At 45.1% G+C, this 16,000-nt stretch overlaps 1 protein-coding gene and 1 long non-coding RNA gene across 2 annotated transcripts in view; one reads left to right on the plus strand and one right to left on the minus strand.

Moving 5' to 3' along the window:
• The first annotated feature begins 215 nt into the window (after positions 1 to 215).
• LOC132540352 (uncharacterized) overlaps positions 216 to 16,000 on the plus strand; it is a 244,598-nt gene continuing 228,813 nt past the window's right edge. Inside the window, exon 1 of the long non-coding RNA XR_009551512.1 lies at positions 216 to 274. This is a non-coding gene — a long non-coding RNA (uncharacterized LOC132540352). The remainder of the gene's footprint in view (positions 275 to 16,000) is intronic.
• On the minus strand, positions 8,291 to 9,244 carry LOC103124378 (olfactory receptor 2B11). Its single transcript, XM_007535100.2, has one exon. It carries the CDS (start codon positions 9,242 to 9,244, stop codon positions 8,291 to 8,293), a length of 954 nt encoding a protein of 317 aa, XP_007535162.2.

Genomic DNA, 16,000 nt, shown 5'->3' on the forward strand with positions numbered 1-16,000 from the left:
GACATGTCTGTTACACTCAAGGTTGCATGGCCATGAAACTGTGAGGTTCAGTTTATCTCCAATAAATCTTAGCTACTCAAGTCTGTTGCCAGCTGGCATTTCTGAGATGATCTGAGTCTGTTGTTAACCTATATAACATATATCTCCTCCTTTCAGGTTGTAGACAGAATAAAAACACAGAACGGAGGGGTATCTGGCAACTGTTATCAGTTTACTCCTCAGATGTCTTCTCTACAGAAGGACGGAGCTCAAATGAACTTATGGATTGGAGATAGTAAGGAGTAGAGACTCCCATATACCACCAACTAGAAACATGCTTGTATTGCAGTTCTCAGAATCTGACATCCATGTGTCCTTTCTTGGGGAGGGTGGAGGGTAAGAAGTGAGAATACTGGTTTTCCAGAAATGCCAGAACATTCATCAGAATCTGTTGAAATGACACTGTCATTGAGCCTGCCATTGCTGCAGTGATGACAGTGAGCTGGTGAGCTCCAGTAGAAGATTTGTCAGTTTTAACAAAATATCCTGTCCTCAGTTTGTAGACCTCAACTGGTCGAGAGCTCCTTTTTTGTTCTTGGCCCATTTGCCATGTTCTCAGCATGTTTGGGATGTTCCATCCCTGGGGGGCAGTGAGTCTTCCTGGTGCCTTGTGCTGTTTGTACGGCCAGAGCTCCAGGTGCTCCTGGGGGCTTCCTCTAAGCTTCCATCTGTTCTGCTCCCAGTGAACTCTTTCTGGAAGCATTGCCTGTAGAGTGTCTGTTCTCTGCCAGGCAGTGCTCCATGAAGGGCACAGTGCTCACTGACATCTCAAACTAGACTACAGGGCTATTGTAATAAAAATTGTCTGGTACTGTAATGAAAATAGACACACTGACCAATGGAATAGAATTGAGAGCCCAGAAATAAACCCTCACCTATGACCATCTAACATTTGACAAGGTGGCCCAAAGATTAAAAAGAGAATGAACAATCTCTTTCACAAATAGTGTTGGGAAAACTGGGTAGAAACATGCAGGAGCATGTCAGACCAGAAAGTGTTAGACCAGAAAGTATCAAGTACCTAGAAGAAAATATTAACAAAAATCTCTTCCATCTCAATTTTATAGGCATCTTCAATGATACAAATCCAGTTGCAAGGAAGGCTAAAACAAAAATAAACCAGTGAGATTCCATAAAATTAAAAAGCTTCTGAAAAACAAAAGAAACCATCACCCAAACAAAGAAACTCCTTACAGAATGGGAGAATATGTTTACATGCCATACATCAGACAAGAGGAATAACCAAAAAATATAAAGAGCATAGCAAACTCAACAAAATCAAGCAAAGAACAACAACAAAAAGCATAAATGGTCCATCCAGAAGTGGGTGAGCATCTTAACAGAATATTCACCAAAGAACATATTTATTTATTTATTGACTTATTTTGGGTTAATAAGTTTTATTGTCTTGCTGAAATATATCCCCCACTCCCACCCCCAGTGGTAGGCTGGCCAAGAGATCTCAGAGCATATATAACTATACCCCAAAGTCTATGCTAAGGGTTTTAAGGGGCAATAATGTGTGGGGGGGTCACTTTTATAATATTCTTCCCCATGGATTTAGAAATTGTTATCTGAAAGTTCTGGGCTAGCATTGCGGGCAGGAGAGAGGATACAGGAACTTGTGGAGGCGTGGTAATACAATTCTTTATTCACACGGGAGCGCCACAGAGTTGGGTGTGAGTACAGCGGGTTAAGTCATGTGGTGCCAAACTGCAATGGCCGCCTCCCACTCTGCACACCAGCCCTTCTCCTGGTCGGGACCCAGAAGAGAAAAAAGAGGAAGAGAGAAAAGAGTGAAACCAGGAACAGAAGTGGGTTTTGTGGGATAAAACCAGAAGTGGCAAGTCAGAACGGCTAGGAAAGGGGGTGGAGAGAGGCAAAAGGCATGCTGGGAAGGTGGAAGCGTCCTTAGAAACTGTTACAATGGTTTTAACTGGTGGGGTTAATGATTATGTAAATAGGCCATACTATCAGCAATGCAGCTGGAGCAGGAGGAGCTGGTTTAATGCCCGACATGAAAGTCCACACATTTTATCTCCCCAGGCTCACACTCAGAACAGCCAGTGGAGTCGGGAGGAGCCAGCGGGCAAGAGGCAAGGTGCGGAGCTGCCTTTTCCACCTGGTGGAGCAGCCAGCCAGCCGGCTGCACCCAGACAACCCCATGCACCGTGCCCGCAGCCCCGCAGCCCCGCAGCCCGCAGGAGGCCGACGCCAGCACACAGGAGCCCGATGCCAGCACGCTGGAGCCCAATGCCAGCACACAGGCCAGCCCACAGGAGCCGGCTCTCCACCGCGTGGCGCAGGGCACTGGACGCGTGATCCCTCCACGCTACTCGGCCACTGCGAGCAGGACAGCAGACATGGCAGGGCCATGGAACAGGGCAGCAGATATGACAGGGCCATGGAACAGGGCAGCAGATATGACAGGGCCATGGGGCAGGGCCGCGGTGGCCTATCATGGCCACCACCCCAGGGTACCTTGGCCCGCACCTTCTACAAGGCTGGCCTGCCCGCCCTCGGGCTATGAATTCTATACAGATCCCGGACCTCCTGGACCCCCCGGGGCTCCCTGCTGAAACTAGGCACCCTGGCCGAGATCCTCAGCTCCAGTCTGAAGGCAGAGAAGCTGGAGTACGCAGAGATTTGTGCAGAGATTGCAACCTGCAATTCCTAGAAGTGGAGCTGCATGGGAAGCCACCTCCAGATGGTGACACCCCCCCAACAACTAAGACAGTACAGATTTAAATTCATGTTTGAAATGAAATGTCTTCGTAACAAAGGTTTCTCTCCTTGTGTATTAATGACCATGTTTATGTGTAAGTTTAAAGTTTGGTAAACAGTAACTTTAAGGCTAAATTCTTACTAGTCAAAGTTAAATGAAAAAGGTTTTCAACGTAATTCTCATAAAGATAAAATTAGCTTACATTTAAAGTCTAAGGTAAAAATTAGTTAACAATCAATATATTTTAACTAAGTTGGCCTAAACAAGACCTGCGCACACATAGGGTGTGTCTCCATCTTAAATGGGTATAACAAAAGGTTAAATAGACTTGTTGATATGTAAAACTCTTGATTACCTTCTCTATTAGAAATGGTAGATTACATAATGGCTATGCTAATTATTCTCATGCCTGAGGTTTTCTTTCCTGCGCACACTTAGGGTGTGTCTCCATCTTGAATGGGTGTAACAAAAGGTTAAAAAGACGTTGTTGATATGTAAAAGTCTCAAATTCCTTCTCTATTAAAAATTTTAGATTGTGCTGTGGTTATGCTAATAACAAGTTTTATTTCATAGTAAGTAAATTGCAGCCAGCTTCCTTTGGGACTCTAGGCCATTCCCCACCCCCATACAAATGCCTGTTGAGGCAAGTATGCCCCCCAGAGGCAAGAAATGTTTTTTTTAAGCTGATAAAGTTTTGCCCACAGAGGCAAAAAAAAATGGCCCCCTCAGGCCTTCCTTTGGCAGCACACTGGTTCTTGTTACTTGCTTACATGTTTCTCCATGTTTGTGCCAGTTTCTTTTTTAAAAATGCCTGTATGATAGAGGTTTCTGTTCACCCCACACCCCTGATACTGTGGTCATTTAGTTAAAATGAAAAGGGGGAATTGTTGTATGCTTTACATTGGGTTGTTCTAGCTCTCCCCCTGCCAAGAAAATTGGTTCAGTCCTGCTAGTTTCGCGGACCCGCTTGTCACCCCCCCCAAGGAACCCTGAGAGAGTTCCAGAGTCCCAGAGTTCAAGAGTGCTTGGAGCTGCCACGGGGGAAAGAGGCAAGAGAGTTCTGTGTGGTGATTAGTTTGGGTTAGTTTATGAATTGTTGTTCCTGAATAAAGAAATACAGCTTCCCTGCCCAGCCATATGTCTCTGGTCGTCTCTGTTACCTGCCCGTGAAGCTAGCCCGGCCAGCTGGAGCCTCTGAATTTTAACAACATCCCCAGGCTCTCAGAGCATGACTACTGTTGTGGTCAGGCCCTTAAGGCAGGGCAGAGCATTCAGAAACTTCCAGTTGATTTTATTTTTAACCACATGTCTTGGGGCATCTGCACTCATACAGAGGTTACCCTTTCAGCAGAAAGCCCTCTAAGAAATGTAATTTCAGGTTCAAAGAAGGCATTTAAAAAATTTATGTTTATTTTTCCTTTTGTTGCCCTTTTTTATTGTTGTTGTAGTTATTATTGTTGTTATTGATGTCATCGTTGTTGGATAGGACAGAGAAAAATGGAGAGAGAAGGGCGAGACAAAGAGGGGAAGAGAAAGAGAGACACCTGTAGAGGTTCTTCACTACCTGTGAAGGGACTCCCCTGCAGGTGGAGAGCCGGGGGCTTGAACCGAGATTCTTATGCTAGTCCTGGTGCTTTGTGCCATGTGAGCTTTACCTGCTGTAAAGCTGACATGGCACCTGACTCCCCAAAGAAGACATTTAAAAGGGCAACAAACACATGGTAAAGTGCTCCAAGTCATTGCTTGTCACAGAAATGCTAATAAAGACAACAATGAGATACCACTTCATCCCTGTGAGAATGTCATACATCAGAAAAGGTAGCAGCAACTAATGCTGTGGGGGTTGCGGGGACAAAGGAAATCCTCCTGCACTGCTGGTGGGGATGTCAATTGGTCCAGTCTCTGTGGAGAGCAGCCTGGAGAACTCTCAGAAAGCCAGAAATGGACCTATCCTATAACTTTGCAATTCCTTCCTAAGGAACCAGGCACACCCATCCAAAAAGATGTGTGTATACCTATGTCCACAGCAGCACAATTTGTAATAGCTAGAACTTGGAAGCAACCCAGGTGTCCAATAACAGATGAGTGGCTACGTAAGTTGTGAGACATATATTACTCAGCTATTAAAAATAGTAAGTTCACCTCTTTCATTTTATTGTGAATGGAGTTTGAAGGAATCCTATTAAGTGAGATAAGCCAGAAAGAGAAGGATAAATGTGGGATGATCTCACTCATAGAAGTTTAAAAGTAAGTAGAGAAGGGAAAACACAAACCAGAACTTGGACTGGATTTGAAGTGTTGTACCAAAGTAAAGGATTCTGAGGTGGGGGGGGGAGAGTCCAAGTCCTGGAACATGATGGTGGGTGAGGGCCTAGGTGGGGAATTAGAGTGTTGAGTGGAAAACTAAGAAACATTACACATGCACCAACTACTGTATTTTACTGTTGACAGTAAACGATTAATCTACCCAATAAAGGAAAAAAGAAAAAATGTATCATGATTATTATTATAAAGTTCTAATGCCACCACTCTCCCTTTAAAAATCAAAGTGAGTGTTTGGGAGCTGGCACAGTGGTTAGTACACTGAGTTATAAGCATTGGGCCTGAGTTTGTTCCACAGCATTGAATGTACCAGAGTGATGCTCTCTTCCCTCTCCCTACTCTCTCTCTCTCTTTTATATTTTATTTTTCTCCCTTTTGCTGCCCTTTTTTTGTTGTTGTAGTTATTGTTGTTATTGATGATGTCATTGTTGGATAGTGCTGGGAAAGCCTGAGGGTGCTTCTTCCCAAGCAAGTGCTCTCTGGGTTGGAGAGAACCTGACTGGAGCTAACCTAGGCTGCTGTGTGGGAGGGAGAGGGATCAGGAACTCCTGCCGTTGCAGGAGAGAGACTCTGGGACACTCTGAGCCGCAAGGCAGTTCCGTGTGTTTAATCAGAAGAGCAGCTGTATTTATACTCGCCAAGTAGGGTGGAAACAGATTGTGACATAGAGAGGGTGGAGCGAAAAGAGAGTAGTGGAAAACAGGGTGTGACTAGGAGAGGGGGCAGAGCCAAAAGAGAGTGTGAACCCATGAGATTAAACCAGTGCCCTGCAGGCAGGGCGGTTCTTAAGTAACAGTGGTTATGTAAATAGACTGCAGCATTAAGTAGGGGAAGCTGGCTACTGCGCAACAGGATAGGACAGAGAAAAATCGAGAAAGGAGGGGAAGACAGAGAAAGGGAGAGAAAGATAGACACCTGCAGACCTGCTTCACTGCCTGTGAAGCGACCCCCCACTTGCAGGTGGGGAACTGGGGCCTTGAACCGGGATCTTTACGCTGGTCCTTGTGCTTCGCAGCACATGCTATTAACCTGCTGTGCTACTGCCTGACCCCCCTCCCTACTCTCTTAATTGGAAAAAAAAAATCTTAAAAAAGACCTTTAGAAAAGAATTAAACTCATTAAAAATGTTCTTTATCATCATCACCATCATCAAAAATTATCATCTGGGGAGAGGAGAGTGCGGTGTCCCACAGACCTGTCACCTCAACACAGGGGCAGCAGCTGGTGCTGAGTAGAGGCCTCAGGTCTGCCAGAACCTTTGGATAAAACAGATTGGAAGAGGCCCGGCAGTGGGTCATCTAGGGAATGCACATGTTAAAATGTGCAAGGACTCAGATTTAAGTCTCTGGCCCCCACCTATGGGGAGGGGAAGCTTCACTATCAGTGAAGCGGTGCTGTAGGTGTCTCTCTTTAGCTCTATCTTCCTCTCAACTCTCAATTTCTATCTCTAGCCGAAATACATAAAATTAGAAACGAAAATTAATTGGACAGGATAATAACTAGTCTTTGCTCTGAGTGAGTTGCTCACAGTGGATGGGTGGAAGGAAAGTCTCAGACCCTGAGTCTCTGGATGAGGGAGGCTGAACCCCAGCGACTGTTCTCTTTAGAAAAATTTTTATGTATTTACTTTTTAAAAAAGAATTTATTTATTTATTCATGAGAAAGACAGGAGGAGAGAAAGAACCAGACATAACTCTGGTACATGTGCTGCCAGGATCGAACTCGGTACCTCATGGTTGAGAATCCAGTGTTTTATCCACTGCGCCACCTCCCAGGCCACACGTATTTACTTTTTGCATAGAGAGCTGTGAGGTGCTGAGTTTCACTCAGTGTGGGCCTCCTGACATTATGCTCCATGGGTTTTCCTGGTCTGGAGACTGTCTCTCTCTTCCACCTCACCAGGGCTACCTGTCTTTAGTCACACATTCAGGCTGCTATGGGAAACACTGCTCCCTGCTTGTCTTCATTTCAAGGTATTGAATGTGATAGCACCATAGGGCTGTACTGGAGGATTAACCAAGATGGTGTGCAGAAACGCACTAAACCTACCTCCTTGTGCTGGGAAGTCTTTGACAAATATTATCTATTAGAATGACCTTGTGCTTGTTCTTTGGTACTTCATAGTCCTTAACCCTGAATGTATTTATAACTTGTTTTTTCAACTAGAATGTATTCTCCTTTCAGATAAGAGAGTCTAAAACTTTTATTTGCAACCATAACACCTGCTCTTGAGTCTCTCACACCCATGATATGTACTTTTGCACTAGTTCCCAGTCAATGATAGAGAAACTTTGTAGAAAGAAACCTTAACTGCAGGGGAAAAAAAGCATCACCTAAGATCCCAAGGAGAAGAAAGTAATCTACTTTTAAGAATTTCACACACACACACACACACACACACACACACACACACACACACACCAAAACACCCAAAGAATTTCACTCAAAGGCACATCTAATTTATAGAGACATGAGTACAAGGACAAGAACACACTAAACCTACCTTAAATTTATTGTAATTTAAGATCCTTCTTCAATGTCACATTATACTTAGTAGCAATGAGGGTCGAAAAAAAAAGTTTGGAAAGAAAAACAGAAGATGACAAGAAAGATAGGAAGGCAAGGAAGAAAATAGATCAGGAAATCAGAAGGTACGTGACTTGACAAATACTCCTTGAACAACAGTTCTGTCTGAAGAATTCCTGAAGACATATGGCCTCTTTGAATGACCGACTAAGACAGAAGGGATTTTAGGCACCAAACAGCAATAGAAGAGATATTTCTTTTTTCTTCTTCCCCTTCCCCTTTCCCTTCTCCTGTTTCTCCTCCTCCTTCAGAGTTCTGTTCAGTTCTGACATGTTGGTACATGGGAGATCATGAAAATTGTTCTGCATAAACATTGTGCTGTCTGTTAGCATGGGAGAGTTTTTTTGAATACATTTATCTATTGTAAAGAGAGAAAAGGAGGGAGAGGAAGGACAGGAGAACTGCTCACCTCTGGCATATGCAGGTGAGGGTTTTGAACCTGTAGCCTCTGGGGCCTCAGGCATGCAGGTTAGTGCTCTAGCCAGCTGAGCTATCTCCCTGGCCTGGAGGGAGATAGTTTGAATAGAGGATCTGGGGGAGCTCTCACACTTTCCGACCAGTTTCACGTTCTTCAGTTAGTGACGGGTTAAGTGTGGTGGTGCTGTGCTTAGTCGGGGTTCATCGGCAGAGCTGCCCAGTCCTGGCCAGGAGCCTTCTCAGAGCACCTTTTACATCCTTGTTCCGCAGGGTATAGATGAAGGGATTGAGCGTGGGGGTGATGATGGAGTAGAAGAGGGAGATGAACTTGCCCTGCTCCTGGGAGTAGCGGGAGGGTGGCTGCAGGTACATGTAGATGGCGGGCAGGTAGAAGAGCGACACCACCACCAGGTGGGAGGAGCAGGTGCCAAAGGCTTTGTGCCGGCCCTTGGAAGACTGGATCCTGAGCACTGCGTGGCCGATGAAGCCGTAGGATAGCAGGATGAAGGCCAGGGGTAGCAGCACAAAGAAGGCCACCAGCCCGGCCAGTGTGGCGTCATTGATAGCCGTGTCAGCACAGGACAGCTTGATCATGGCTGGCACCTCACAGAAGAAGTTGTCCAGCTCCTGGCGCCCACAGAAGGGCAGCTGTATTGTCAGCACCACCTGCACCAGGGAGTTACCGAAGCCACTGAGCCAGGCTGTGGCCACCAGCCGCAGGCACAGTGCCCTGTGCATGATGACAGCATAGCGCAGGGGCTCACAGATGGCCACGTAGCGGTCCAAGGCCATGGCGGCCAGCACAATGCACTCGGTGCAGCCCAGCCAGTGGAAGATGGCATACTGCACTGTGCAGCCGCCATAGCTGATGGTCTTCCGGGAGCTGCCCATGTTGACCAGCATCTGGGGCACCGTGGTGGTGGTGTAGCACAGGTCCAGGAAGGACAGGTGGCGGAGAAAGACATACATGGGGCTCTGGAGCTGGGGGTCCAGCCGTGACACCAGGATGATGGCGATGTTGCCCAGCATGGCCAGCACGTAGGACACCAGCAGGATGGCAAACAGAGGCAGCTCTAGCCATGGCCTGTCGGAAACACCCAGAAGGATGAAGTCATGAGGGGGCGCCTCTAAGAAGCTCTGGTTGTTATTTTTCATGCTGAGGCATTTCCTGGTGCCTGGAAGGAGAGGAGAAGGTGAGGTTAGCAGAGCCTGTGAAGGGCAGGAGCTGTCATCTGTGAGCTTGTGTTATATTGTCCTACAGGGGAGCCAACTTCAGTCTTTTCTGTTTTCTGATCCTACCTTGCTCTGGGGCCTCCTTCTCTCTCTCTCTCTCTCTCTCTCTCTCTCTTTCCCTTTCTCTTTGGTGGAGCTAGGACCTTGAGCATACATGCTTTCACTTCTCCAGGGCTCTCCATTTTCATTCTAATATACGTATACCACACACACACACACACACGAGAGAGAGAGAGAGAGAGAGAAAGAGAGAGAGAGAGAGAAAGAGAGAGAAAGAAAGGAAGAGAGAGGGAGAGAGAGAAAGGAGAGAGATATTCTGGAACCTCACCAATGTGTCCTGAAACCCCACCTCCTCAGAGTTCTGTCTTATAGGGAAAGATAGAAACAGGCTGGGGGTATGGATCTACCTGCCAACATCCATGTCTAGTGGAGAAGAAATCACAGAAGCCAGACCTTCCACCTTCTGCATCCGTAAAGATTTTTGGTTCATACACTCAGAGGGATAAAGAATAGGGAAGCTTCCAATGGAGGGATGGGGTACAGAACTCCGGTGGTGGGAATGTTATGGAATTGTACTACTCCTATTTCACAATCTTATTGATCATTATTAAATCACTAATAAAAATGAAAAAAATTCATTAGTTTGGTCAGTAATTATATATTTTATCTTTATTAGAAGACCATTTAAAGTTTATATGGTGTGGCCTGGGCGGTGGCGCACCAGGGTTAAGTGCACATGGCTCATGGTGTGTAGAGCAAGGATTGACTGGAGGATCCCTGTTCAAGCCCCTGGTTCGCCACCTTCTGGGGGAGGGGTCCCTTCACAAGTGGTGAAGCAGGTCTGCAGGTGTCTATCTTTCTTTTCCCCTCTCTATCTTCCCCTCCTATCAATTTCTCTCTGTCCTATCCAACAACCAGGACAACAACAACAACAACAAAATGGGAAAAAATGGCTGCCAGGAGCAATGGACTCATAGTGCAGGCTTAAGCCCCAGCGATAACCCTGGAGGCAGAAAAGGGAAAATGTTGGGGAGTCTGGCGGTAGCACAGCAGGTTAAGTACATGTGACGCAAAGTGCAAGGACCCGCGTAAGAACTGGGTTCGAGCTCCTGGCTCCCCACCTGCAGGGGAGTCTCTTCACAAGTGGTGAAGCAGGTCTGCAGGTGTCTATCTTTCTCTCCCCCTCTCTTCCCCTCCTCTCTCCATTTCTCTCTGTCCTATTCAATAACGATGACATCAATAACAACAATAATAACTACAACAATAAAACAAGGGCAACAAAAGGGAATAAATAAATATTAAAAAGTTTACATGTTGTATGTTTGTAAAAATTCTCAGTAGTTCACTAAAAAGAGTAAATTTTGTCATGTGTCAATTTTATCTTTATTAAAAAAAATTGAAGGAAGACACCAGGGAGATCACCTAGGTATTATACAAAAGACTCTCATACCTGATGTCCCAGGGATGAAATGAAGACTTTCATTTCCAAGGTCCCTGGTTCAATCCATAACAACACTGTAAGCCAGAGCAGAGCAAAGTCCTTGAAAACAAAAACAATAACAATAACAATAATAAATAACATACTAGGAGCAAAACTAAAAAAAGAAAACTTAGTTTATAAATTAGAGAAAAAGAGAGAGATAAAGAGACAGAGTTAGATGATAGAATGATAGATAGATAGATAGAGGATAGATAAATATAAGAGCACTGCTCAGTTACATGGAGTGCCGAGTACTGATTCCCACAGAATGTTAACAACTATGTATCAATATGCCTTAAGCTCTACAATATACCCTTAAGCTATCATCTCGAATAGTGGGTCTCCCAGTGACCTAGAAATGAAGGACCTCTCTCCTTAGTTACTCGATGAGAGGAGGGGCTATGTACATATTGGTCATACTATTAATTTACATTAAAGATATTCCACATGGACTCCCCTGTGGTTTCAGAATCACACATTACCCTCCGTTTTAATGTCAGTTTGTGCCACACACCTCATGTCCCATGACCTACACTATCCCCTGTAAAACATGTCACCCACAGGATGTCATCACTGTGCCTGATGCCAACTGCTGGGACTCTCCGGGGACTGGCAGGGCATGTCATCACTCTAGCACATCAGAACTGAACAGCAGCTTGTGAGATGACCAAAAAAAGAGTTTGAGGTTTTGGTACCTATTAGTCTCCCTCCCTCCCCAAGGTCTCTTTCTTCAATCTGAAATTCGTCCATAAATGAATGGAACGAGAGGCAAGTATGCTAAATGGAGCAAAGAAAACAACTGCCTTTTAGTTTCAATCATATGCAGAATATAGACAAGTAAAGCACATCAATTTGCAAAGAAACAAGTCATGGAGCTGGTACTGGCACACCTCACAAAGCATAAGAGCCTGGTTTCATGCCTCTGCTCCCCACCTGGGGGGGCACACTGGTTTCATGCCTCTGCTCCCCACCTGGGGGGGGCACACACTTCAGAAGTGGTCCAGCAGGTCTGCAGGTGTCTCTCTTTCTTTTTCCCTCCTAATTCAATTTATTTCTATCTCTCTCAAAAAAAAAAAAAAAAGTCTGCTGGGAGCAGAGGATTCATTGTGTGGACACAGAACTCAAGCAATGCCCTGGAGGCAATTAGAAAAAAAGAGTAACCAAATTATCTCATAGATTTTTCTGAGAACCATGGTGACTATCAGAAGGCAGGGAGATGCTCCAGAACTCTTGGTGGGGGGTGTATACACATACACACACACACACACACACACACACACACACACACACACAAACACACACACACACACACGTATGAAACTAAATCGTTGAATTCTTAGAATTTTCTTCTTTACATTTTATTTTATTTTATTTTATTTTATTTTATTTTATTTTATTACCACCAGGGTTATTGTTAGGGCTCTGTACTAGCACTATGAATTCATGGCTCCTGGCGGGTCTCAAACCCCGATCCTTGAACATGGTGTTATATGAGTTTAACTGGGTATGCCACTTCATGCTCCTTGAAATCTTGGAATTTTCTAAACCAACACTAGATCAACAGTAATAATAAAAAATTAAAAAGAAAATAAACTGCATGAAACAGAAAGAAACATTATAATTTTAACCATTAGGCCACATTTGTCAAGTAAATCACTTGTTGAAAAACCTAGATTTTTATTTTTTGAATTAAAAAATTAATTTAGTCAAATAAATTGCTCTTAAGGAGACCAACAAAACAAAAAAGTCGTCCCCAAACTCGTCATGTGGAACTAGCAAGGAAATGGCAAGGTCACATTAGAGTCTGAGTTTGTGGTCAAGGCTTAATTAAGGGTGAAAACTTCCCTTCTACCCCCACATAAACAGGCTCTTTCCTCACTACTTGTCTGGGTGGCCAGTCTTGTTCTGGGGACAGATTTTCTCTTGGAAGGCCATTCAGATGCTGGTCAAAGCAGACAGCGAAGAAGCCTCTGTAAGCCCCTCACCACCCAGCTTCTACTGGCTTTCACCCATCAGCCACCTGCAGTCCCCCTGGACCTCTGTCCCCAGCCTTGGCCTGAATGCCATTCTGCCCAGAGTCAAGGACTAACCCCCTCATGGTGGCTCCCTGCACCTGCAGACTCATTAAAGAGTGAGGCTTGATTAGCCCTGTGTGGTGGGGAGGACACTTAGGGATGGAGTCATGGGGATCCTCTTTATATTCCAGGAAGATACAGGCTCTTTGCTCTAATAAGTCTGCTGGCACCTTGTCCTTACCTGAGCCTCCCTTCTGGGCAGGTGTCTGTGTCTAATCCCTACCATGGGTGGCAGAATTGCCATCTTTCTAGAAGAGTTTTTCTTCCATTGCCACTTGATCACGTTGCTGTGTGAGCGTGAAGCCAGGAATTTCTCTCACCCTGGCCTCTGGGGAGGCCTGCATTGATTCAATGGAGTGAGTTCATGAAAGGAAGGCTACCTTGTGAGGACAAAGTCTTAGGTGACATGCCATCTGGTGTTATGCTCCTTACTCACTTCACAGTTATCTCTCAGATGAAGTTTGCCCCTTCCACTGGTGCCTATAAGGGCTCTGCTCTTTCTCCCCAGATAGTGAGAGTCAAACCTGTTTCTTCTCCGGGAATTCATCCCTGATGTTTGGTTTAATTAGTGTCTGAGGGGTTAGCTGGCTGTTGACACAGTGTACGAGCTGGGAGTGCAATTAGTGGGAAATCCTGGAAGACCAGGGACCAGAGGAGATGGGCCAGTAGCAGGAGTGATGAAGGATCCATGCTTTAACTCAGCTTAAATGAGTGTTGCTTGCATTTACCACTCCAGTTATAACTGCTCACCACCACTGGCTGTGTGTGTGAGTGGGTCACCTCACCTCTCTGGCCCCCCTGCATGTGGTTTGGAAGTGTTCTGGAAGTGTTTTTCAGTGCCTGTCCCAGTGCACAGTGGGCACAGTGGCTGGCATGGAATGACAGTTGTATTTTATGACTTCTGGGTACCTTCTCAACTGTCTGTTCATTTGCCACAGAACAAGAATGGGCAAGAAAACCCTCAATAGACAATCAGTGGGAAGCATGCAAACTTTAACCTGAGTCATGAGAGAAAAAGCTCTTTGTTCTAGACACTTGCCTGATCAAGGAAGGCTCTAGTTCCAGGTGTGTGCGGGGTAAGGTGAGAGGTGGCAGAGTTATCCTGCCAACTGGTGTTCAAGAAGGACTTTGGGCGAGAGGGAGGAGGATATAGGGCTAGTCTCAAAGGGGGACATTCCTTTATTCTAAGCATTGTCCTGTGTGGAGATAACTGTATATAACATGGGTATTTTAGATACACGCTGGACAGTCAGCTGGAATAGGTATCACACACACACACACACACACACACAAAAAAAAAAAATAAATAAATAAATAAGTAAATAAGGAAAATGTAGCAACCTAAAGACATCCCAGATGGGCTGGGAAGTTTTATGCTGATAAAATGAAGGTGACATAGATGGCCATTTTAAGGGTAGAGATGAATCAAAGCTACTTTTGTCTTTTTTTTTTCTCCTTTTCTAATTATTGATTTAGTATTGATCTGCAAAATTGCAAGATAATGTATACAACCCCACGTTGTTCCCATCACCAGAGTTCTGTAACTCCAATCCCTTCATGTTAGGATACAGCAATTCTCTCAAGGTTCCAAATATGGGTCAATTATTATTTCTACAATGATCTATCTATATTTCATATATTTCCCCCTCTTGGCCTCCAGGGTTATCCCTGGGGCTCAGTGCCTGCACTATGAATCTACTGTTCCTGGGGCCGTTTTTCAATTCTTTTTTTTTGCATAGGACAGATAGAAATTGAGAGAGGAGGTGAAGATGGAGAGGGGAGAGAAAGATAGACACCTGAGACCTGCTTCACCACCTGTGAAGCGACCTCCTGCAGGTTTGGAGCCAGAGGCTCAAACTGGTACCCTTGCACGGATCCTGGTGCTTCCTACTATGCGCACTTAACCTGGTATGCCACAGCCCAGCCCTCTTCTCTTTCTTTCCAAGTCACATACACACCTACTACTACATCCAAATGTTCCTCCCTTTCCCCCTCTTTGGTCTCCAGGTCCTGATGGAATTGAAGTTGAGAGCCCTCTGGTCATCTCCCCACTATTATTTCTCCCCCACTGGGATTATGGACCATAATTATTTTTTGGGTGCAAAAGGTGGGAGGTCTAGCTTCTGTAATTGCTTCTCCACTGGATGTGGACATTGACAAGGTCTATCTATACTCCCAGCCTGTTAGAGGTTAGGCCTCTGGAGTGGTGAGGTTCCAGGACACACTGGTGAGGTCATCTAGGGGCAAATTTTTCTTTGCTGTTTATCCCTTCTTCTTTCTTTGCCTTTGGATGACTGCTCACCATTTCACTGTTAGTGAAGCTAGTGACCTGTGAGGGGCTGATGGTTTGCAGTCTCCTTGGAAGATTGGAGAGGAGACTGAGAAGGGATATTAGTCACCCCCACTGTTTATCATAAATAAATTGCAGACTTGATGGCTGGAGCCATAGTGGCTGTCTTTGACCTCAAGTCAACAATGAGGGTTAGACAGAGAGGTCAGAGCACCCCTCTAGCACACGTGGTGCCCGAGATTGAACCAGGGGTCTCAGGTTTTGCAATTTCTGTGCTTTAGCTGCTGAGCCAATTTCTTAGTTATTAGGCTCAAGATTTTTTTTCTTTGCCTCCAGGGTTATCACTGGGGCTCGGTATCTGCACTACAAATCCATTGATCCTGGAGGTTACCTCTCTTTCTTTCTTTCTTTCTTTCTTTCTTTCTTTCTTTCTTTCTTTCTTTCATTTCTTTCTTTCTTTCTTCCCCTTTCTTTCTTTCTTTCTTTCTTTCTTTCTTTCTTTCTTTCTTTCTTCCTTCCTTCCTTCCTTCCTTCCTTCCCTTCCTCCCTGCCTCCCTGCCTTCCTGCCTTCCTGCCTTCCTGCCTTCCTGCCTTTTATTTATTGTGTAGGACAGAGAGAAATTGAGAAGGGAGGGGAAATAGGGAAAGAGAAAGATAGATACCTGCAGACTTGCTTAATTGTTTGTGAAGTGACCGCCCTGCTGGTGGGGAGCTGGGGGTTTGAACTGGGATCCTTGTTCAGGTCCTTGCGCTTTATGCTAAGTGCATTTAACCTGGCTAGCCAACACCAGACACTTGAGGTGCAAGATTATTAAAAAAATAAATAAATGAAA

Source organism: Erinaceus europaeus, chromosome 9 (genome assembly GCF_950295315.1).
Source record: "Erinaceus europaeus chromosome 9, mEriEur2.1, whole genome shotgun sequence".
Lineage (NCBI taxonomy): Eukaryota > Metazoa > Chordata > Mammalia > Eulipotyphla > Erinaceidae > Erinaceus > Erinaceus europaeus.